Source organism: Canis lupus, chromosome 7, assembly GCF_048164855.1.
Source record: "Canis lupus baileyi chromosome 7, mCanLup2.hap1, whole genome shotgun sequence".
Taxonomy (NCBI): domain Eukaryota; kingdom Metazoa; phylum Chordata; class Mammalia; order Carnivora; family Canidae; genus Canis; species Canis lupus.
The window spans coordinates 49,668,687-49,692,450 of NC_132844.1; the positions used below are offsets into that span (position 1 = coordinate 49,668,687).

At 35.1% G+C, this 23,764-nt stretch overlaps 1 protein-coding gene and 1 long non-coding RNA gene across 12 annotated transcripts in view; one reads left to right on the forward strand and one right to left on the reverse strand.

Moving 5' to 3' along the window:
- HMGCLL1 (3-hydroxy-3-methylglutaryl-CoA lyase like 1) overlaps positions 1-23,764 on the forward strand; it is a 205,610-nt gene that overhangs the window by 52,227 nt on the left and 129,619 nt on the right. For 7 of the 10 annotated variants that reach the window (XM_072832543.1, XM_072832547.1, XM_072832546.1 and 4 more), the window contains exons 2-3: positions 2,246-2,326; positions 2,552-2,659. The exons of 1 other annotated variant lie outside the window; for it this stretch is intronic. In XM_072832543.1, coding sequence (XP_072688644.1) covers positions 2,246-2,326; positions 2,552-2,659 — 189 coding nt within the window. The remainder of the gene's footprint in view (positions 1-2,245; positions 2,327-2,551; positions 2,660-23,764) is intronic. 2 more of the 10 variants (XM_072832550.1, XM_072832545.1) reach the window with 1 other exon arrangement.
- The window catches only part of LOC140636835 (uncharacterized), a 161,334-nt gene continuing 147,718 nt past the window's right edge, over positions 10,149-23,764 (reverse strand). For both annotated transcript variants that reach the window (XR_012034065.1, XR_012034064.1), the window contains exon 4: positions 10,149-10,310. This is a non-coding gene — a long non-coding RNA (uncharacterized lncRNA). The remainder of the gene's footprint in view (positions 10,311-23,764) is intronic.

Genomic DNA, 23,764 nt, shown 5'->3' on the forward strand with positions numbered 1-23,764 from the left:
GGTTGGGAGGGGGGATTTTTAATCCTTGGAGGTTTGTACTAGGAACCATCCTGCCAGATTTTTCCATCCTGCAGGGCTCTACCCACAATGCAAATACATTTTAATGAGTATAGAGGATACCCTGGGGCAGGGGTGGAAGAGGAGAGGGCATGTTCCACACCTGTGGCTCTTTGGTCTGTCAGCCTTACGGTCTGAGAAGCCACAAAGTCAGGATGTTGTGCTTCCAGGCATTTATTGTGCAGCTTCATTGTCACTCTCCCTGCCTCCAGTTCATGTCTCTCTCATTCCCCTTCAATGGTTGGGACTCTGCCTCCAGATGTTCTCTCCAGCACTCATATCTAGCTTCTGCCTAACACTTTGAGACGGCTGAATTTGGTTGCAGTTCACACTTTAGTTTTTCTAGTTTATTTCTACAACAATGTTGCAGAGGAGGGTTTTAAATTCTTGAATTGAATTCAGCATATTGTTATACCTTAAAAAAACACTGTGTTCTTTGTGTACTTAAAACACTGCTGTTGAATAAAGAAGTGCTCTTCCTCCATGAATGCTCCAAGCCAATTGCTGTTGCAAGTGTAGTTTCAAGAAGCAATCAGCGATAATGAAAAAACATGGTTTAAGATTGGCCAGTTGTGTCTTTGTTTCTGCAGTCCCAGGACTAGAGTTAATAGGAAAGAAGAGTGAACTTTCATTTACTCTACCTTCCCATGCCATCTCTATCATTTAGTGCCTGGTTGAAACCATGGCTTCTGTAGATGAGATGGTTTCTTGATTGCCATCCCAAACTGAGTTTAAAGCCAAGGAACCCCAGGCTGCTTCTTAATCCTGCACCCTTCCAGCTGCAGGGATTACAACCTACTCAGAAGATGTAGAGATGAGAAATATTTTCCTTTTTGGTTAATTTTTGCTTGTTGCCCAATTTCATGGTAGTGCTGAGGTTGGTGTGTAAACATTGTAGCAGGGATCATCCTGGTTCTTTTCTTGAGTTAGCACTGAATGCCAATAAAACCTCATATTGCCTATAGACCCTAAAAGGGCCAGGGAGCATTTTTCTGTGTCATAGAAACAGACTGTGTCCTGCATCCAAACCAGCCACTCCCCAGTATTTGTTGATGTTTGCTACAAGGAGAGAGTGAGACAATACATATTGGTTAGCCCACATTCATCATCCCCGTAGAAAGGCAAGATGAGAAAAGCTCTGAAGTACAGGTCCTGCTGATTTTGATTGAGATTATTCTAATTTTAACTGCAATACAATGTTTAGAAAGGCTGTTCTTATTTTTCCTGTTTTAAACTAATGTCTTTCTAAATATGACGTGTCCATAGTTCTTGGTTTAGAGCCAGAGTTTCCAGAGTCCAAACCTTCTGCTGTTCCAGATTTTAGCAAAAGATAGAGTATTAACACTGGCCTGACAGCTAGGTGTTCCCAGTGGAATATTGAGGGTTTCAGTCCCAATGGAGGGGCTGTGTCCTTCAGTAAGCTATGTCTAGGTGATGGTTGTGCTGTGTGACACAAAATAAATAGTATATCTTTTTCTCCGGTCTCAGCTGTTTGGGCACAGGCCAGAAAACCAAAGTAACATTACTCAAGTTCAGGGTATAGAGTGTGGCATCTTTATCATGACTCTGCTCTGTAGAAGTCTGTTAATACAAAGATGTAATTTTATTTTTATTTTTTAAGATTTATTTAGTTAGAGTGAGAGAGTGAAAGCAAGAAAGAGAGCAAGTGAGCATAAGCAAGAGAGGCAGAGGGAGAGAGATTGCCAAGCAGACTCTGTGGTGAGCATGGAGCCAAATGCAGGGCTTGATCTCAAGACCTGAGATCATGACCTGAGCCAAAATCAAGAGTAGGACACTAACTGACTGAGCCACCCAAGTGCCCCAAAAGATATAATTTTTAAATGAATTCTAACAATAGCAAATTTGCCATCACATGTACAGTTACTCAACAAGTTTGCACTTTAGGTCATACATGGTACCTTTCCCATAGTTATGGTTTTAAAATTAATCTTTTCAATTTTAATCATAATTAGATTAAATATCATTAAACTAGAAGAAAAAATGGCATCATGTTGCCAGTAATATAAACTTAGTATTTGAATTATAGCATTGTATTGATTTCTTACCATTTTAGCTTTCTGGGGTGAGAAATTTACTTAACAAAGTGTAAATGTTTGACTTTTTAAATAATCAAGTTTGATGTTCTAATAGCTAACCTGTTTTTCTTGCCTTGTATTTTCCATTTCAGGAAACATCTCAGTTATCTGGACTCCCTGAGTATGTTAAAATAGTAGAAGTTGGACCTAGGGATGGATTACAGAATGAAAAGGTAGTTTGATATTAGTTTTATATAGTTTATTTTGAATGGTAAATCAAAATATTTATTAATATCCTAAAGACTTATATGGGTTTCATGGTTTACATGATTGTTCTCAATTGGTATTAAATTCACGCATCTTAAATACGATTTGCTTTTGTTGAGAAGTAATTTTCTACTTATGTTCAATGGACTCTATATAAATTACTTATAAAATAATGTTTAATGCTTTCATAGGTTATAGTTCCTACAGATATAAAAATTGAATTTATCAATCAACTTTCCCAAACTGGCTTGTCTGTAATAGAAGTGACCAGCTTTGTGTCCTCCAAATGGGTACCACAGGTATGTAAATCCATAATTCCCTAACTGAATATTTAATTCAACTTTTCCAAGGTTTAGCGAATGCTCTGATATAAATTGTGATATTAACCTGATATAATTACTAGTTTACTATCTTTTTACAAAACATTAGCCCATGCATTGAGACATGATTAAAGAAAAATCCCTATCATGAAATATCTTCTATCTATTAAGTTTTAAAAAGTTTTTTGGAACTCTGTCCTAAGCCTGAGTATATGATTCGATATATTGAGTCAATAAGTCACTTAAATAGCAACTTAGGAGCCTCCCATCCATTTATTATTTTACTGACTTGATGAATAATCTGAATATCTTCAGGTGCTTTAGCTTTTTTTGTCTTAGAATGAAGTATTGATAAGTGGCCTGATGATTCCTTCCCCATGTAATCTCATATTAATCAGAAATGTAGATATGAAAAAAAAAAAAAAAGAAATGTAGATATGTACTCTTTGCCATTTTGGGGGGGGTGAGCCAGGAGGAGCTAAAAGAGAGCTTTCTTTTTTTTTCTTAAAGGTTTTATTTATTTATTCATGAGAGACACAGAGAGAGAGAGAGAGAGAGAGGCAGAGAGAGAAGCAGGCTCCATGCAGGGAGCTCAATGTGGGACTCAATCCTGAGACTCCGGGATCATGCCCTAGGCCAAAGATAGGCACCCAACTGCTGAGCCACCCAGGAGTCCCAAAGAGAGACAATCTTAAGCAGGCTTTACACTCAGCATGGGGCCTGACACAGTGCTTGATCTCATGACCCTGTGATCTAAAACCAAGAGTCAGATGCTTCACTGATTACTTTCTCATCTCATTCCCTTGGTTCTATTATTCTCTAAAATCCTCCTTCATTTACTTTCCCAATTGCTTTTTCTCTATCATTTCCCTACAAATTTAGGGTTCCCGTAAGATTCTGCCCTCAGTAATTTTCTCTGACTGTGCTCTCTTCTTTGTGTGTCTTTCCACCAGCACTAGTCACTTTAAAAGGATGAAAACTCTATATTTCTGGTCCTGCTTTTTCTGATAAGCTTCGGCTAGATGTGCCACCAGTACCTCAAACTCAGTTGAGTCAAAATCAAACTTCTTTCTGACCATCCTGCTTTATGTAAATAGCTCGTCAGTTCTCTATGGAGTCCTGGACCTCAGTACTCAAAGGTCTCTCTTTCATATCTAGTCAGTTACATAAAAATTATTTTTCCTTAGCATAGCCTATATTTCTCTCTTGGTAACATTAGTAATCCACGCTCTTATTAACCAATTATTGTGGTAGTCACTTAAGTGATATTTGTAAGCATTATTTCTCCTTTCCTTATATTCTAAAATCTTCTAAGTTCTTTATTTTTATTATTTTTAAAAAGATTTTATTTATTTATTTATTCATTCATTCATTCATTCATTCATTTATTTATTTAAGAGAGAGAAAGAGAAAGAGCCAGCCCAAGTGGAAGGAGGGGCAGAGGTAGAGGGGGAGAAGTACGATTTCCTGCTGAGCACAGTGCCCAATGCCAGTTTTGATCCCAGGACCTTGAAATCACAACCTGAGCCAAAGGCAGGTGCTTAACTGACTGAGCCACCCAGACACCCCTCTAAGTTCTTTAGAGATTCCTTTCTCCCCATTAAAAAAAAAAGTCTGGAAACTAGTCTGGTATTTCAGGTCCTCTATACCTTAGCCCTTTTCCTTTCCTGCCTTAACTCTATTTCTCTACTTCATTTTGCTAAATGGTCTGCCAAACCAAATTGCTTCTTCCCTAATTATAAGTCCTACCTCTGTATCTAAATAGTACCTTATCTAAACTTACTTATGTATATCTCAATTGCTACACTGCTCTGTCAAAATAAGATGATGCAAAAAGGCTTAAAATAATAAAGCCTTTTCAATTGCAAGACATTAGAAGCACCAGAAGCCACAATAGAATTAATAGTAATACATCACTTTTCACAGAGGCAGTTTTCAAATATCAACGTTACTTTTATTTTTTTCAAAAACAAAAATGTAACTTTTCTTCATCTCAGTTGTCACTGTTTATAATCATATATGTTTTGGTAAACATTTCTTAAATTACCTGCTTCCTTGACTATAAGAATGATGGAGGTAGCATCCGTGTCTGTCTTGTTCATCACTGTGCCCCTCACTTAGTGTCTAGTAAGTAGGTGCTTAATAAGTTATTGTGAAATGAATAATGAACCAATCAGCCTGAAACAATAATAATGCATACCTTCAGTTTTGGGGGATGGACAACTGACTCTTTTGTTCATATATTTGGTCCTATGTAATGAAGGCCACAAATCTTTTCCTTAGGAAGGCACAGATAGCCTTATGAGACCGGACATATTTCCTTGATATTACCATTTTATAAAATGGCTACCCATTGTTATTTTATTAGCCATCATTAATTTTAAGGGAATGTGAGACCCTTTTTATCATATTTAAGTCTTCATGAAATTGCTTCTATTTGATTTATTTAGTGCTCATTTCAAAAATTTGATTACTGTTGGAGAGAAACTGGAAAGGTAGGTATAACTTGAGGGTAACGGCAGGAAAAAGGAGAGGTCTTGGTCATTTTAATTGATGATTAATCAAAGTTGTATTTCAGATATTATATTTTACTAGATCCTCTTTAAGATATTTTTATTTTCCAATGTTTTTGTAAAGCTTCCTACAAAATATTCTTCTTTGCTAAAATGATGCCCCTTGTCACATTCTATTATACAACACTGGAAATTATTTGATAGATTATTCTTGAAACTAATCTAGGACATATTCAATGACATTTAGAAGGATGAGGCTGGAACCCTCCCTGGAGGGCCATACTTCCTGTTTCTAGTTAAGAGAAGAGATGGTTAAAGCAAAAGGGAAGGCAGTCCCTCTGTATGCAATAATAGGAAAATGCTTTCTGGTCTCACGTTAAGTAGATATGTAATGAGACAATAAAGTAAGATGATTTATTCTGGGCCTGGTATGGAGGTGAATTCAGGACTTAACCTATTGAGATTTAATGAACACTTCCTAGACTCAAAGTATTATTGAATAAATGATGGAATTCCCCACGTAGCTCCTGAGGACAGCTGTGGTGAGGTGGAAATACCTTTGGTACTATGTTTCTGTCTACATTCTGCCCTGAACTTGAGTAAGTGATTTAACCACCTTGAACCTTGGAAGTCCCAGCAGTGCTGCCTATAGCATGAGGATGTTTAGGGCAATAAGGCCCATGAACAGATCCCTGCATGTGAATGCCCAGAGTACAGAGCACCTGACCCCTGACTAGCACCCCATAGTGTTATTTGAGTGAATGCTTAACCAGCAGATAGGCTGACTGACTGACCCTGGACTCCATACAAGTAACTTCCTTCTTTATCATGGAAAGCCTTTTTCTTAAAGGCTTTTTCTTAAAATGTGTTTAAATATTGGATCAGGTAGGCCCAATCTGAATAATTGAAGATACTTATCCTTCAAATACTGAAGAATATGTTACATACTTTTACTTTTCATGTGGTTATATGCATTCCAAACAAACAAACAAACAAAAAAGTGTTTTAAATAAATCACAAATCTATAAAAAAAAAAAAAAAAGGCGGTGTGCCTGAATCAAAGATAGTATCAGATTGATTCTTCCAAAGTTGTACCAGTCACTTACTACATAACATATCAAGGGATTTTTCAAAGGACAATATTGAGAATATCCCATTTTTGCAATTTGAATTTCCATAGTTGTGTTTGTGTTGTAGATTTCACTGAGCTTGCCTGAGCAGAGCAGTTTTTATTGTTGTGGTTAGAGATTATCTCATCATGTAATTCTGCTTTCATTTTTTTTATGCTCATAAAATGTCACATCAGCAGAACTAATTCATAATGTTAATTTTTCTTTTGAAATTTTACATCATAATAACCCATTTTTGAATAAAATGTCATGACATCAGACTACTCTAATGTCTGAAATGTGACAGAACAAGTTTAGTGCAACAGCTTACATGTGATTGAAGTAATTTCTACTTGTTTTAAAGACTGTGAGTTTGGCTCTAAATCAGTCTTCTATTAATTCTTTGCGTTTTCTTCCATTTCTTTCCCTTAAACATAGGTCATGGGAATAGTCTTCTAGTTTATGTTTAGATTGCTGCTTGTTCACTTATTCTTTTTTTAGCATTTTAAAGCGTTTTTACAGTTGCCTCCCACTGTTTTGTTTGGCAGCAGCTTTCTAAAGCAGCTAGAAGAAAAGTTCCACAGTAGCAGGGTGCCATATAAAACAGGATCCCACTCCTATAATCTAAATGGCCAGAGATGATAAAATACCTGCCATTAATAAAAACATGTTCTTTACAACTTATCTGGAAAAAAGATTTCCTAAGAGTGACATATAATATACGAACATTTGAAATGAATCCAGATAGCCCCTCACTTTCTATGGAATGAACAATAACAGCAGAAAGAAAACATGTTTATAGAGATAGATAGACCTACTGCAATTTTGGAATGCGGCTCTTAGTACTAAGCTATTTATTTTTTTAAAGAAATTTTTAAAATTTTGTTTATTTTTTCATGAGGGGCAGAGACTTAGGCAGAGGGAGAAGCAGGCTCCTTATAGGGAGCCCGATGTGGGACTTGATCCCTGGACCCGGGATTATGCCCTGAGCCAAAGGCAGATGCTCAACAGCTGAACCTCCCAGGAGCTCCTAGTACTAAGCTATTTAAATCATTATAAATACAATAATTTCCAAAAGTGAAGTAGCATTTTACATTCATCGTATTTACCGATTTGGTTTTAAACATTTTCATTCACATGAGTGATTAAAGTGAACATCAATCATTTACTGAAAAATAAGACTACATTAACCTATACACAGCACTGTATGTCTATATAGGTCATATGCAAAGTCTCAGCAAATGCTTCCTTTTAAGTTAACTTTTAACTGTTGAAACCAGTGGGTACCAAGTCATGACACAGAAATAGATTTTCTATGTAATAGTAGAAAGAAGTATACAGAAAAGACTATAACACTCACAAATCAGTTGAACAATTAAAAATATTGCCGAAGTGCAATGTGAGCAGTAAGGAATGTATAAACTTTCCCCTGCCCTCCTTTTAGTGTGTAATAGAGGCCTTTTTTAGTAATGAAAACAGTTATTGGATTGAAGTTCCAAATTCAAATTTACATTGATGAGATGCAGGAGGCTGTAGCTTCTGAGTGTCCTCCTGCTTCTCTTTCTGGCTCTGTTCTTGTTAAAAGGATGAGTGTGTGTGGAGAAGAAGCAAGGAAGAGTGTAAGTTAGCAGAGATGTCCAGTATGTAAGTGAGAGTGTGTGTGTGCGTGCACACACACGCATATGTGCACATGCCCGTGTGTTCATGTGACAGAGAGAGAGGGAGAGAAAGAGGTTGAGAGAGCATATGCCCTCACACAGAGAACACCCAAATTATTTTGTTTATGAGGCAAGATAACTGACAGTAATTTCATTATCTGGGAAGTGATCCCGTGAAAGTCTCATTCATTATTTCCCAGATGAATTGGCTCCTCCCATCTCCCCAAAAAGGATGCAGGAGAAATTTACCAAGACCACAGTTCCTGTTTCATGACAACAGGAGTCCTTTTACCCCTGGCTAGTTGGGGAGGAACAGCTGAATGAGGATCAGAATTTAACCCTCTCTACAATGGAGTTTGCCTTAGTGTGCTCAATGCTCAATTCTCTGTTTAGGACACTCTTTTCTGCTACACACTAAGGTTGACTTTCAATTAATTGCTCTCCTACTCCATACCTTTAGGCCTTCCATATACCATTTCTAAAGCAGAGATGTGTCTGTGTTAATTATCATAGTCAGCACTAGGTACCAGACAATTGGGATCAATAGACTAGTCACTGGTGATGCCTCCATTTCCTTTTCATATCTCCTGAATTGGTAGTCCAGTTGTACACACTAGTGCTGCTTCCTTATAAAAAGGATTCTATCAAAGTTTTTGTTTTTGAGAGAGAAAGATAGTGTACACACACATGGGGGGAGGGCAGAGGGATAGACTCCTAAGCAGGCTCCTCCCTCAGCCCAAAGCTCCCCACAGAGCTCCATCCCACAACTCTGAAACCCCCAACCCCAGCTGAAATCAGGAGTTCCCACATCTAACCTACTGGGCCATTCAGATGTCCCCAGAGAAGTTGAAAGTTCCATTTTTTTTAAAAAAAGTAATAGTTTCTAACTCTACTAGACCGTTTTTTTTTCCAACTTATTTGAGCATATTGAATTTCTTACATGTCAAATAATAATTGCTCAATATTTGTTCAATATATGACCTCAGAAAAGAGATAGACACAAAGTTCTTTAGTATATGAGCCCTGATAATTATTCAAAGTAAATGGGGATAAAATTATGAAAGCCATATCAACATAGATAAAATATGTTACCTCTTCATGAGAATAAAAAGCAAGCATATAATATTTTCTACCTCATTTTTTCCTCATCATATAATGAAATAAGCCACAGCCTCTTCAGATTGTTTCAGTATGTCCAGTGTTTTTCCATTGATTGTGTAACATGTGGCAAATATTCTATATGTATGTGCATATGTGTATTCACATATGTGAACCGGCAGTTGCCATATGCCCCTGAAAGCTAGTAAAATGAATGGTTCTTTTGATTATCTGCATAACAAATAATCCCCAAATTCAGTCTCCTGAAACAGTAATAACCATTGCTTTTGCTTATGGTTTCTATCAAGATTTTTGACATGGCTCAGTGGGGCACTTCTGGCTAGAGGTGGCTAGAGGTTTTCCAGAAACGGTGGTCAGAGCTGGAATAGCAGCCACTGTGAGGCTGGGGCAGGTGAGGACTGGTTGGATACCTCTTTTTCCATGTGTTCTTAGAACTTCCCTATGCGTTGTCTCTGTATAAGCTATTTTGGATTTCTTTATAGCATGGCACCTTAAGACATTTAAAATGGTGGCTTAGCTTAGAGTTGCAAAGGTGAGTGCTCCAAGAGGCAGGCAAAAATGGTGTGCCTTTTATAACCAAGTCTTATAAATTTTATGGTATTATTTTTCCATAATATATTAGCTGAGGTAACTACAAAGCCATCCAGTTTCAAAGGGAAGAGATAGATGTCCCCTCTTGATTGAGGAGTGGTCTTCTAGAGGAGTATATGAGAGGGTAACTAACATTGGAGCTGTTTTTATAATCTGTGACTCTTGTATTTTTAAAAATGATACAATAATTTAGTTTCTTGTTATTTCTTACTAATAATTAAAGAAGAAATATAGGTCATAGAAAAGCAGATTCTGCATTCTAGAATTCCTAAATTCCAAAAAAGTAAATATTTTAGCACTGTTAGGACTGCTAACATTTACCTCACTCCTACCTACTCCCTTTATAAAATTGTTGCACTTCAAATGGGTTTCAGATTGGTATTTGAGTGGGAGAGGATTGTTGCCTAGACAAATAAGAGATGAAGGGGAGAAAGCTGCCTTCACAGCCCTCTCGACATCTTTTTCCTCCTCACCTCTGGTTAAGGCAGAAATGTTGTAGAAGCTGTTGAAACAGAGTCTTAGGCCTTTGTCTTCATAACCACTGCTACTCTGGAGTGAAGCCAGCTTTTCCCCATGTCTCATTTTCTAAACATGAACCCAAGTAAAAGAGGAGGCCTTGGGAGAAGAGAATCATGTCCTGCTGGAAGATGGGGACAGAAAAATACAAGAAAAAGCCAGAAAGCAAGAGGTAAAAGTTAGAGACTTGTAATTGGTCTCCATATCCCCAAATCCCTGCAATCCATCTGAAGATGGTGAGCACACACAGCTGCAGGAGCACACACACCTTCACTGTAGAATATATTATTTCTATATAACCAGAAGCTGTGCCTTCCATGTTTAGACCCGCTCAGTAGAATTGAACTTCTGGATTGACATGTTTTCAGATAGTCTCTTTTAACCTATCTGGCCTGTCCAATATGTATACATGGTTCAGTTCAATGTGTTATTTAGGTAATGTCTGCTTCCTTTTGAGAGAGTAAAGAGTGGAAAGTCCTTTTAAAAAAATGTAGCAAATAATGTATTCTAGAAATGGAAAGTAGCAATTAGATTTTTGTTGCTCTTTGTGAGCAGGAAACATCCTGCATCATTTTAAGTTACTGTATTAAAATATTTCTCTAGATTTGCATCAAAACTTTTCTCCTTTTAAATAAGAGTAATCACATGTATTCATAATACTATACAGTAGGCTCTCTCTGCAATATGGTGGTGAGTTTGATTTATATACTATACAAGCTTTGCTTCTAAAATAGTGGATATTACTTACTATAGCTTTACCAATAGTGATGATGTAAATTTTTTACATTTCTCTGATCAAGGGGGAGAGCTTTGCTTAATCAATCTCTATGTTTTTAAGCAGTGATTAACCTGAACTAAAATATTTTGAAGTAGTTTTTAAAATATTGTACAGTTAGATCATCAATACTGTTCTTACATGAGGCAAGCAAATTGTGTAAAGCACAGTCAAAATTTTCAAAGCATAAAGCAAATTTTTAAAACACTTGTCTCAGAAAAGAACATGGAAATATAAAAATGGGTGTTTCAGTTATAATAGGGACACTGCTGTTTTTTTTTTTCTTGTTGAACTGGCTTAAGGTTATACTTTGCAATAAAATTGGAAAAAATATGAGTTGCTAACATTGTACATATTACTCAGCGTTCAACACCAACTTATTCTGTAGCTAAGATGTAGTTTCACTACTGTATCCAAAGCAAAAGCAAACCTTATAGTTAAGAGCAATAATGTCAGCAATTCTACTGCTTAGATTTCCTTATTTTTTCATGCTGAAGGTATAATTCAATGTTTTTGGACTTTTTTTCCTCGTGAGGCCAAAAACTGTTACTATACTCAAAGATTTATTAAGCTCAGCATGTACTGATTTTATGATTACTTAATTTGATCAACTGCATTTTGACTAACAAATTGGTTTTTTTTTGTTCTTATGTTTATAAAAGCAATCATAACCAAATGTTTAAATACTTTATCTCACCTTTATTCACTTATACTAAATTTATTGTATTTATCATATTTTCTCTAAGTTTTCCCATGAAAGAAACAGTTGTTCAAAGCCAATTTTTGTATCTGATTAAACCAATCTTAAAATCTGGTCTTGTGGAAGATCTATATGCATTGATCGTTGAAAGGTCTGGATATAATATAATTGTATAAAAGCTGAATAGAGGTACATTTTAGCAGAGGAAAGACTTGAGTCTGACTTTTTAATGCTCTTTTTTTGCATTACTCTGATTAGTTTGTTGATCAACATGTCAGTTTTGTTTTAGTGTAAACTCATTCCATTGGTATGTCTTCTGACTAAACCACTTAAATGCCATCTGCTATAAGAGAAGCAGAGTATGCCAAGGAACTAAATTTTTTTCAAAAATTGATGATCCCTGTACACTGAGCATGGAAAATGAAAATATTATACCAATCATTTTTAAATAGAATGATTGAAAAGACTTATTTTGTTAACATGTTTATAAAGAATTATGATTTCTAGTTAATTTTTAAAAAGTGAAGTTTCTTTTTGTCTAATTTTTAGGTGTACATGTGTGAACATACACACACACACATATACACATGCTCTGATCTAAAATGCCTGGTTAAATTTTTGGAAAGCTTTTTAGGAGTAATAGGCAGTAACAGAGAAGTAGATAAGTATGAATAGTAAAGTTAACATTATATCCCAAAAATCACATTAAACAATAGATAAATTTTATATTTGAAAATGTACACACTGAGATATGTATGCTAGTGTTTCACTTCTTCCACATCTGATAAAATTAGAGGACTATAAAGTTGTATTTTCATATAGTATACCTGTCAATCAAAAGCATATTTTATAAATTATTGATTTTATTATGCTTTAAACATTTTTACCCAAATTCACTTACCTTGAATAGTCCATTTATAAAATTAAGTCTGATCATAATTACACTTTAGAAAAGAATGTTTTATGCCATCTATGAATTTTGGATATTTATTCATTGTTACACATATAGAACACTATTGGAAGAATGATGTTCATTTTATAAAGGTTTTGGACAACTTCTGGTTGGTGACTGCAAAGGTTATAGTTTTCATTGTTCTAGGTATTCACATTCATGTTTGCCTTTTAAACTGCATATTTAAGTACTTTTTGAAATACCAACATGTCAAAGCTGGTTCATGCCAGTAACTTTAGAACACTAATACAACTTACTCCTAGCTTTCATGTACTTCTGTGATGTGAGACACATTAATAAATTATAACACTACTCTTAGTTAAGATTGATGAATTTTGTATTGAATTCAGCTTATAATATGTAGTAAGAAATGCATTTCTTAGTAACCCCCAAATAGTTTTAGTTTTCTCCAAGCTCTTAGCTTTTTATGACATTATTACATCTACTGTTTAGATATAACATACACATTTTCTGATGGAATGATAGAAAATCTGAGACCTGACTTTTACTCATTTATGATATGATTGGCAAAGTATGTTTTTATCCCTCTATGGCTTGGATCCTTTCCGTTTATTCATTCAGCCATTCATTGCTTTTATTGTATCTATTAAAAACTGCAGTGAGATCTTCATTGAGCTCAAAGCTCAGTGCATTCAAACACCATTGAATAATGGGTATTTGCTTACAATAACCATGATATTGACATAATGAGGCAATTGTAAAATGAAAATGGTTAGTGGGAATGAAATCACTAAAAACAAAACTTAGAGGCTTTAAAATCAAGTGACTATCTGTAAATTATTTATAATAATACAAAACCTGGTAACCAGAACACGTTAAGCAGTTTGCCATTGGTCACTCTGTCCAATGTTTTAAAATTCTGCATTCTGTATTGTTCACAAGAAAGAAATCTCCAGATCCACCTAATGGCCAAATCATTGTATCAACATCATACAACTTTCACAGTGATGGCAGTGCTTGTCACAGTAATGAGACTGTTTTTGCTACAACCCATATTGCCAGTGAAATATGGCTTATCAATCTAGGCTTACCCTCTTATCAGTGTGACTATCCACTGTGCATGGAGATGGCTTATAGAAAGAAGTGAAGGTAGAGAAGGAAACTCCATTTAGTTAGTATAGAATAAGTAAAATTAGATACAGCATTTTAAAAATGACTTCTTCCATGCATGGAAAATAGCAATGTTGACATTGTTATTATCAAACACAAGGCATGATATATGAGAGACAATACAGTTGAATGGAAAGAAAATTATATACTGGGAGCTTTGAGACATTTTGCTCCTACTTCAGAGTGATGTAGCGACCATGATTGTTTTGACACAGGAAGACCAGGAGGGTGGTCACAAAGGCATTGATCTGAACAAAGAATAACTGATATGTATTTGTTATGTTTACCTTAAGACACAGGGAAACATTATTGAATATAATAGCTGGTCTTTCTATCTGAAACACAGGTCTTCCAGTCTAAAATATACAAATCCATTGGGCAGATACGGTTAATTTTATAACTTAAAAATGAATATTTGTAGACATTAATGAATTATGATTAAAATGTCCTTCCTGGATTTGCATAAGCATAGGAGTCAGATGTTACTTGTTTTGGTCACTCTTGAGAAGCATGTGTGTTCCATACAATACAGGGCAGTACAAAAGTCCTTAGAATACAAAGGTAATGTTGAATAAGGAAGTACAGGAAATTATACACCATACCAAATTAGTTTTAAGGCTTTTGGACTTAAGAAGTTTTTTAAGTGTGGTGTCAGACCATTTTAGTAGTGTAGCCAAAGCAAGGTATTGAGTAGGGGGAAGAAAAAAAAAAGTAGATGTTCAATTTTCCAGAGATTTCCTGTGTTTATTATTATAAGACTGTGATTTATTAAAACTGTCTTAATTCTTCAAGCAGACCAAGATTTCCTGTGTGCTACTGAGGCTAAGATATATGGGGTTTGTGCAAAGAGTCTGTGAATGAGACAGGGTTATAGTACCCAGGCTACAATGCTATTCATAGTTGGGTAGAGCATTTTCACCCAGAATTGTCAAGAAGAGCTCTAGTCTCTCATTTTTTCTTATTACTGAAATTATGAAAGTATTATTACATTTAAGAGGAGTTACTGCTCAAATTGAGTTTTGAGTTACAGTGTCTAAAACCACATTACTTACATTTTTATAGTAATCGATGGCATGTGTTGAAGAAATTGTACATTCTGTATTGAATACTTTTCTGCTATACTCCTGCATGTAGAAAGTAATACCATTGGTTATGTCTCATCTGGCTAGTGGAAATGGCAGGGAAATGCCTTCTGACATTTCCTGCTTATTTTGAACTTATGTAAATGTTGTCTTAGGTGATGCATGGTGGTGGTGGGGCAAACAAAAACCAAAAAGTACTTCAAAAATATATTTTTTTAAGTGATTCAGCAGACTATATTATCAAGCGGGGAAAAAATGAGGGTATAAGTCCATGAATTTAAGTGCATTTCCTGGCAGAATTTTACAATGGTTTATGAAGCAGAGAATTTATAAACATAGATAGACTCAGAAATATGGATGTATCAAGAATAAGACATTCCAAACTACTTTCTTGATAGATTTTTTTTTCTGGAGTGGTAAGGAAAAGGAATACTATAGATGCCATGAATGTGTATTTCAGGAAGATCCTTAACTGTCTTGATATTGTTAAGAGCATAATAAGAAAATTCACCAAGATTCTAAATTTCCAAACTTCTGTTGTTTTTAATCCATGGAATTTTTTTCACCCTAGATAAGACATTATTTGGAACTTCAGTATGTGCTACAGATAGAAAAACTACCTTAAAAATATTTGTATAGATCCCTCCAAGATCCTGGGAGGTGCTCTAACAATGTCCTTACCTCGTCATATATTTCAGTGAAATTTACAAAAGTTAGATATGTTTGCATTGTTCTTAAAGAACCTTCCTCTCATATTGCAGTTGTTTTAGATCCACATAACCTGCATTTACCTCTGAATAAAAATAAAATGAATCTTCTTTATTAAAGCAGGGGTGAGAGTCTCAAATACACTGATTTCTCTTCCCTTTAATGGAAGCCAGCAAAAGCCTTTGTAACTGAGTCAGCTGTGTTTCAATATTGTTGATGTCTAGCATCTCCTGAGAAGTTTTGAGACTACAGATTGCTAGGTGCTACAGGAGAGCAGAACCAGAATCTGTACAGATGGGTGTAAGTAATCTGTATTTTTTTATGATACCTCAAATAGCTCTGATGATGAATCAAGTTGAGGAGACACTGGTTTAGAAAATTAAACCATGTGTCACTACCCAAATTATTTAGCTTGAAGATGGGATCTTTCTAGGAGCTTCTCCCTTGACATGACACATGAAATCTTCAGCAGGACTAACATAAAGATACAGACAATAGAAGATATAGGGAGTATGTTTATCAGAGTTTTAGAGAATGTGCTTTATAGTCAGATAGTCCCATCCAGACTCTCTCTCTGTCACTAGCTGGGTGATCTTCCTCATCTTTGATACCTCCAGTCATCTTCTACAGAAATTATCCCTCTCATTGGGGTTGTTAAAAATGTTTAAAGAGGTAATGTATGTAAGGAATTCAACACATACAGACCTAACATATAGACTGGCATAGAGCAAATGTTTGTTTTTATCATTATCACCATCACTAACAGTAAAATCTTAGAAGAATTAGTAGAGAAAAAAAAAATCATGGTCCCAGATGGGTTGAATTAAAACAGAATAAAGGGCAAGGATGAGAAATTTCAGTTAACTTCAACAACCATTTGTTAAATGCCTCTTTTATTCAAATTCTTCAAGGAGCTAATACTTTGGGGAGAGAGAGACACAAGACAGTATACAAAATATGAGTGACTATCATAAATAAATAAAGAAAAAAATATTTAAAAAAAATAAAATTTGTTATTTTGCTTAAAAAAAAAAACAAAAACAAAATATGATGAGAGCAATGTTAGGCACATGCATAACTATGGAGATAATAGAGACATGTGAATCAAACTGGTGTTTGAGAATGTCTTAGGAGTTTTTGAGCTGAATATAGGATGAATTAAATGAACTTAGATGAAAAATGAAGAAATAATTTTCAGACAGATGGAATGGTACATGCAAAGGATCGGAGATGCAAAGCAGCTTGACGTAGTATTGCAAACATTTTGCCATGGCTAGAGGAAATTTGGGAGCACTTCAACAATAACTAGATGGGCTATTAAGGAAAAATAGGACTCTGGAGTTCTCAAAACATCCAAGGGCTTAGCTACAAACTAGTCTGGAATCTCAACAGTGGGGGGAGGAGAATAGGGGTCCATCCAAGGAATGAGTAATTGATATAATGCTGTCCTCCTAGGTATATTGTGTTTATGGGTGTCTGATATAAGATGATACCAGTTTGCTGGAGTCTAATAAGTTAGGGTGGTGTGATCTAACCACAGCACTCTGGACAATGGTGATGCTCATGCAGAGCAATAGAAAAATCTTATTCCATTGGGTCTATATGAGTTGAAGGAGAAACTTAATCTAAAACTTTTATTCTTCACTCCAGGATGGAGTTTCAGACTCTTCTAGACCATGCATATATACATTAGAATGTCAAAATGATTAAGTCCTTCCAGTCTTCATTTGTGTATCCTATAAAAGACTAAAAGGGACCTAATTTGTATCCTACTATAGGAGTTTGAAAAATCACTTTCCTTACCTCTCCAAGTGTCTTATACCCTACATGTGTTTTAGAGTATCTTGTTCTCTAAATGATTCTTTCTTTATGCTTCTTAGGTTCTGAATATCTATATTCAGATATGGAATCAGTCCCCTGATTCCATATCACAGTGGGTACCTGGCTTGCACCACCAAAGATCAAATATATGGGTCAGGGTAAGGGAAGAATCCATGTGACAATGACAGAGCTTTCTTTCAATGATGACGGGTCATGGAAAATGCTCTAACTCAACTTTTACTCTGTTTAGGATCTTATTTTTTTTTAATTCCGTGGAAGTTGTCAATGTTAATCATGCTACCCAAAGAACCCATACTGTTATAGTCTCTTCTTCTCTTGTTAATTTAACTTCCTACTGATGCTTGTGAAGAGCTGTCAAGTTTAACTTTGTTGCCTCTGTCAAGGTCCCTCATCACAAACTTTTGAATAAGAATATGCAGTTATCCAATGAGCTAACATTAGGCATGTATGGCTCGGTTGCCTTCCTCTTCAAGGATTGTGTTTTTGGTAAGGTGCCATGTATGGTTTGATCCCTGAGGTGATTCAGTTTTGAGGGTAGTTGGCCAGCCCTTAGGTCTCATAACTCCAAATGAAGTAATAGTTGTACTGTTGCTGATAATATTTGGACAGTTCAGTGTTATCTTTCTGTTGCTGAGATTTGGGAATCACTAGGGGACAGAAGCTAACCATGTCTAGGGAACTTCCAATTTTGAAGCTATCAGCTGGAGGATCCTCATTAAGAAGAGAGAGTGTATAATGTTAAGTATAAAATTAGGTAGTAAAATTTATTTACTATTGATTTTGAATGAGCAAAAAACCTCATGAAATTTTAAAAGTTTCAAGTATTGGGATCCCTGGGTGGCGCAGCGGTTTAGCGCCTGCCTTTGGCCCAGGACGTGATCCTTGAGACCCGAGATCGAATCCCACGTCGGGCTCCCAGTGCATGGAGCCTGCTTCTCCCTCTGCCTATGTCTCTGCCTCTCTCTCTCTCTCTCTCTGTGTGTGTGACTATCATAAATAAATAAAAATTTAAAAAAAGTTTCAAGTATCAAAGATACCTTGAAATTAAGGAAAAGTATTTTAAATATTAAGGGTCTGAGGTTCCATCATAATACTCTTTTTTATGGGAAGGAAACTTAACATGAGATCTACCTTCATAACAAATTTTTTCTGGGCACCATACAGTATCACTAAATATAGGTAGAATGTTGTACAACACATTGAGAACTTAGCCATCTTGCATAACTGAAACTGTACCCATTGAATAATGACTCCCCATTTCTCTCTTCCCCTCAGCCTCTCACAATCACCATTGTACTCTCTGCTTCTATGAGTTTGACTATATTATAGATACCTCATATACATGGAATTATTCAGTATTTATCATTCTACATTTGGCTTCATTTAGCATAACGTACTCAAGGTTCATCTGTGTTGTTGCATTTGGCAGAATTTTCTTTAAGGCTGATGATGTTTTGTCCTAGGCTGATGCCACATTTTCTTATCCATTTGTTCAACAATGGAGATTTAGATTATTTCCACATTTTGAATATTGTGACTAATGCTGCTCTGACTTGGCAATGCGGATATCTGTTTGAGATTCTGATTTTAATTCTTATGTATAAATACCTAGAGGTAGGATAGCTAGAACATATGATATTTATATTTTTAATCTTTTGAAGAACTTCCACACTGTTTTCCATATGGCTGTGCCATTTTGCATTTCCACCAACAATAAATAAGAGTTCCATTTTCTCCACATCCTTGCTATTTCCTATATTTTTTATACTAGCCATCCTAACAGGTATAAGGTAATATCTTATTGTGGTTTTGATTTGTGTTTCCTGATAATTAGTGATGCTGAGCATTTTTTCATGTCTTTTGGCCATTTGTATGTCTTCTTTGGAGATATGTCTATTCTTTGCCCATTTTTAATTAGGTGGTTATTTTTGCTATATGGTTGTCAGTATTCTTTATATATATTGAGTATTAACCTCTTATCTGATGTATGGTTTCTAAATATTTTCTTCCAATTTGTAAGTTGCCTTTTTCACTCTGTTTGCTGTGCAGAAGCTTTTTTACTTTGGTGTAGTCTCACTTGTCTATTTTTACTTTTTTTTGGATTTTTGGTGTCATATACAATAAGTCATTGCCAAAATCAGTGCTATGAAGCTTTTTACTTGTCTCCCACCAGGGGTTTTACAGTTCCAGGTCTTAAATTTAATCCATTTTGGGTTCATTTTTCTGTACGCTCTAGGATCAGGATCCAATTTCATTCTTTTATATGTTGGTATCTAGTTTTTCTAGCACCATTTGTTGAAGAGAATGCTTTTTCTCCATTGTGTATTTTTGGTACACATGTCAAAGATCAATTGAACATATATGTATCAGTTTATTTCTGAGCTTTCTATTCTGTCCCATTGGTGTATATGTCTGTCTTCATATTGTTTTAATTACTGTAGCTTTGAAATATATTTTGAAATTAGGAAGTGTATCCATCTTTATTCTTTCTCAAGATTAATTTGGCTATTTGGGCTTCCTTGTGATTTCATATGAATGTTAGGATTATTTTCCTATTTTGGTTAAAAATGCCATTGAGATTTTGATAGGGATTGCATGTTTCATTTAGAGATCACTCTGCATAGTGTGGACATTTACACAGTACAAAATTTTGGAATCCATGAACATGGGATGTCTTTCTGCTTGTTTCTAGCTTCTTTAATTTCCTTCATCAATGTTTTATTGTTTTCATGTACAGTTCTTCCACCTCCTCGGTTAACTTAGTTCCTAAGTATATTATTATTTTTGATATTATTGTAAATGAGATTGTCTTAATTTCCTCTTCAGATGATTTGTTGTTAATGTATAGAAATTTAACTGATTTTTAAAACTTTTTTATTTAAATTCTATTTAGTTACATATAATTTATTACTGGCTTCAGGGGTGGGATTTAGTGATTCATTAGTTGCATATAACACTCAGTGCTCATTACATCAAGTGCCCTTATTAATGCCCATGACCCATTACCCCATCCCCCACCCATCTCCCCTCCAGCAACCCTCAGTTTGTTTCCTAATGTTAAGAGTATCTTAGTATTTGCCTCCATCTCTGTTTTTATCTTATTTTATTTTTACTTCTCTTCCTCTGTGTTCATCTGTTTTGTTTCTTAATTTCCACATACGGCTGAGATCATATGGTATTTGTCTTTTTCTGACCGACTTATTTCACTTAGCCTAATACCCTCTAGTTCCATCGATGTTGTTGCGAATGGCAAGATTTCATTGTTTTGACGGCTAAGTAATATTTCACTCTATGTATATATCATATATTCTTTACCTATTCATCTGTCCATGGACTCTTTCCATATTTGGCCTATTGCAGACATTGCTGATATAAACATTGGGGTGCATGTGACCCTTTGAATCACTGTATTTGTAACCTTTGAAGAAATACTTACTAGTACAATTGCTGGGTTGTAGGGTAGTTCTATTTTTAACTTTTTTGAAGAACTTCCATATTGTTTTCCACAGTGGCTGTACCAGTTAGCATTTCCACCAACAAGGTAATAAAGTTCCCCTTTCTCCACATCCTTGCCAACATCTGCTGTTTTCTGAGTTAATTTTAGCCATTTTGACTGGTGTAAGGTTGTATCTCATTGTGGTTGTGATCTGTATTTCCCTGATGCTGAGTGATGTGGAGAATTTTTTCCTGTGTCTGTTGGCCATTTGAGTGTCTTCTTTGGAGAAATATCTGTTCATGTCTCCTGTCCATTCCTTGATTGAATTATTTGTTCTTTGGGCATTGAATTTGATAAGTTGTTTTATAGATTTTGGATACTAGACCTTTATCTGGTAAGTCACTTCTAAATATCTTCTCCCATTATGTAGGTGGTCTTTTAGTTTTGTTGACTGTTTCCTTTGCTGTGAAAAAGCTTTTTATCTTGATGAAGTCCCAGCAGTCTCTGCTTTTGTTTCTCTTGATTTTGGAGATGTGTCTAGGAAGAAGTTGCTGTAGCAGAGGTCAAAGATGTTGCTGCCTTGTTCTTCTCTAGGATTTTAATGGATTCCTGCCACACAATTAGGTCTTTCATTCATTTTGAGTCTATTTTTGTATATGTTGGAAGAAAGTGGTCCAGTTTCATTCTCCTACATGTGTCTGTCTAATTTTCCCAACTCCATTTGTTGAAGATACTGTCTTTTTTTTTTTTTTTCCTATGGGGTATTCTTTCCTGCTTTGTCACAGGTTAGTTGACCATGGAGTTGAGGGTCTATTTCTGAGTTCTCCATTTGTTTCATTGATCTATGTGTCTGTTTTTGTGCAACTGATTTTTGTATCCTGCAAGTTTACTTTTTCTTTCTTTCTTTTTTTTTTTAGTTCTAAGAGGTCTTTTTATTTTTGTTTACATGGTGCCTTAGAATTCTCTACATTTAAGATCATGTCATCTGTAGACCCATGGGTGTCTTAGTCAGTTAAGCATCTTACTTGATTTTGGCTCAGGTCATAATCTTAGGGTCACAAAATTGAGCCCTGTTTTGGGCTCCACGCTCAGCACAGAATCTACTCAAAATTCTCCCTCTCCCTCTCTTTCTGCCCCTCATCCTTCTGTCTGTCTGTCTCTCAAATAAATAAATATATAAATATTTAAAAGATCATGCCATCTGTGAACAGAGATAATTATACTTCTTTCTTTCCTTTGCATGCCTTTAATTCTTTTTCTTGCCTAATTGCTTTGGTTAGGACTTCTAATTTTTGGCAAATAGAAATAGAAAGAGTGGGCATCCTGTTTATTCCTGATATCAGAGGAAAAGTTTTTCACTATTGAGTACAATGATAGCTGTGGGCTTTATGTATGGTCCTCATTATGTCAGGGTAATTTTACTCTATTCCTGAAGTCTTATTTGTTTGAGTATTTTTATCATGAAACAGTGTTTAATTTTGTCAAATGCTTTTTGATGAAGCTTTTTTTGGTCAATTTTTGACATATATTTAGATGATCATGTGGCTTTTATCCTTGGTTCTGTCACTGTAGTGTATCCCACTAATTTCTTTGTGCCTGTTGAGTCTTTCTTGTATCCTAGGGATAAATACCATTCGGTCATGGTGTATGATTCTTTATATATTCTGGTTGGTTTGCTAGTATTTTGTGGAGGATTTTTTCCTCTGTATTCATTAGGAATATTGGCCTGTGCTTTTCTTGTAGTGTCCTGTTAGTTTTGGTATCAGGGTCTTATAGAACAGCTCCTAATGCATCGTCTTAAAAAATGAATTTGGAAGTATTCCCTCCTCTTTCATGTTTTGGAAGAATTGGAAGAAGGATTGACATTAAGACTTCTTAAATGTTTGGTTGAACTCATCTAGTCCTAGACTTTTCTTTGTTCAGTTTTAAATTACTGATTCAGTCTCATTGCTAGTTGTAGTCCTGTTTTGATTTTCCATTTCTTTCTTTTTTCTACATTTTCTAGTTCTTAATTAGCCTCTTTCATATAATAACACCTTATAATATTTTCTGTGAGAAGCTAGAAAGATGATTCAGTCTTTTGTGGTGTCAAGGTCCTGATTTTGTTTTTTTAAATATATTTTTTGACAGGTTAGTAAAGTGTATTTCAGTATAATAATCCATTTTTGGTAATGTCTTGTTACATTGTATCTAACACTTTGTGATGTGTAGCCTTATACGCATATAGTTCAGAAGAGTTACTATAGTTTTGTGCTCTTCACAGTGAAGAATTTTGATAGATATTCTGTCATTTTTGTAAAAGATAAAAACTAAAATATGAATTATGTATTATAATTTTATATACTGTATATTGAGTATATTTCTGATAAGAAAGGACTTCCACTTAATTTGACACTGATGAAAACTGAATCATTCACTTACAATTTTACACATATAATGTTTAACAGAATTTTCTATAGGCTAGCTTCTGGCAGTATACATTTTGAAACTTGTTTCTTCTCAAATAATTACATATTTTTGGTGCCAGATATTGCAGAACATGGTGAATATGGAGTCTGCTCAACTCTAGGGTAACAATTTCATTAGGAGGTGTAATTGAGTACTATATGTTATACAATGTATTTTAAGTATTTTAAATATATAAGAACAATATTCTTGAGGAGCAGAACAGTCATGAGCTGTCTCTAGTGGGAAAATTTGTGCCTGAATTCATACATAAAGAACTATAATGTAAGAACTTAAAGGAATCAAATGCTGTTCCAATCTTTATATACATTACTTGAAGTCATTATAGGAGACCCACTGTATAGATTAAAGCAACATTTTGTGTAATTGTCTTTTTGTTTTCTCATACTTCTTCACTGCTCAAGAGCAGTAAAACATCTTGCCACCAAAACATATTTCTCACACTCAGCCTGTTTTCCTCCAACTTTATTGCTAATTTGATTATTT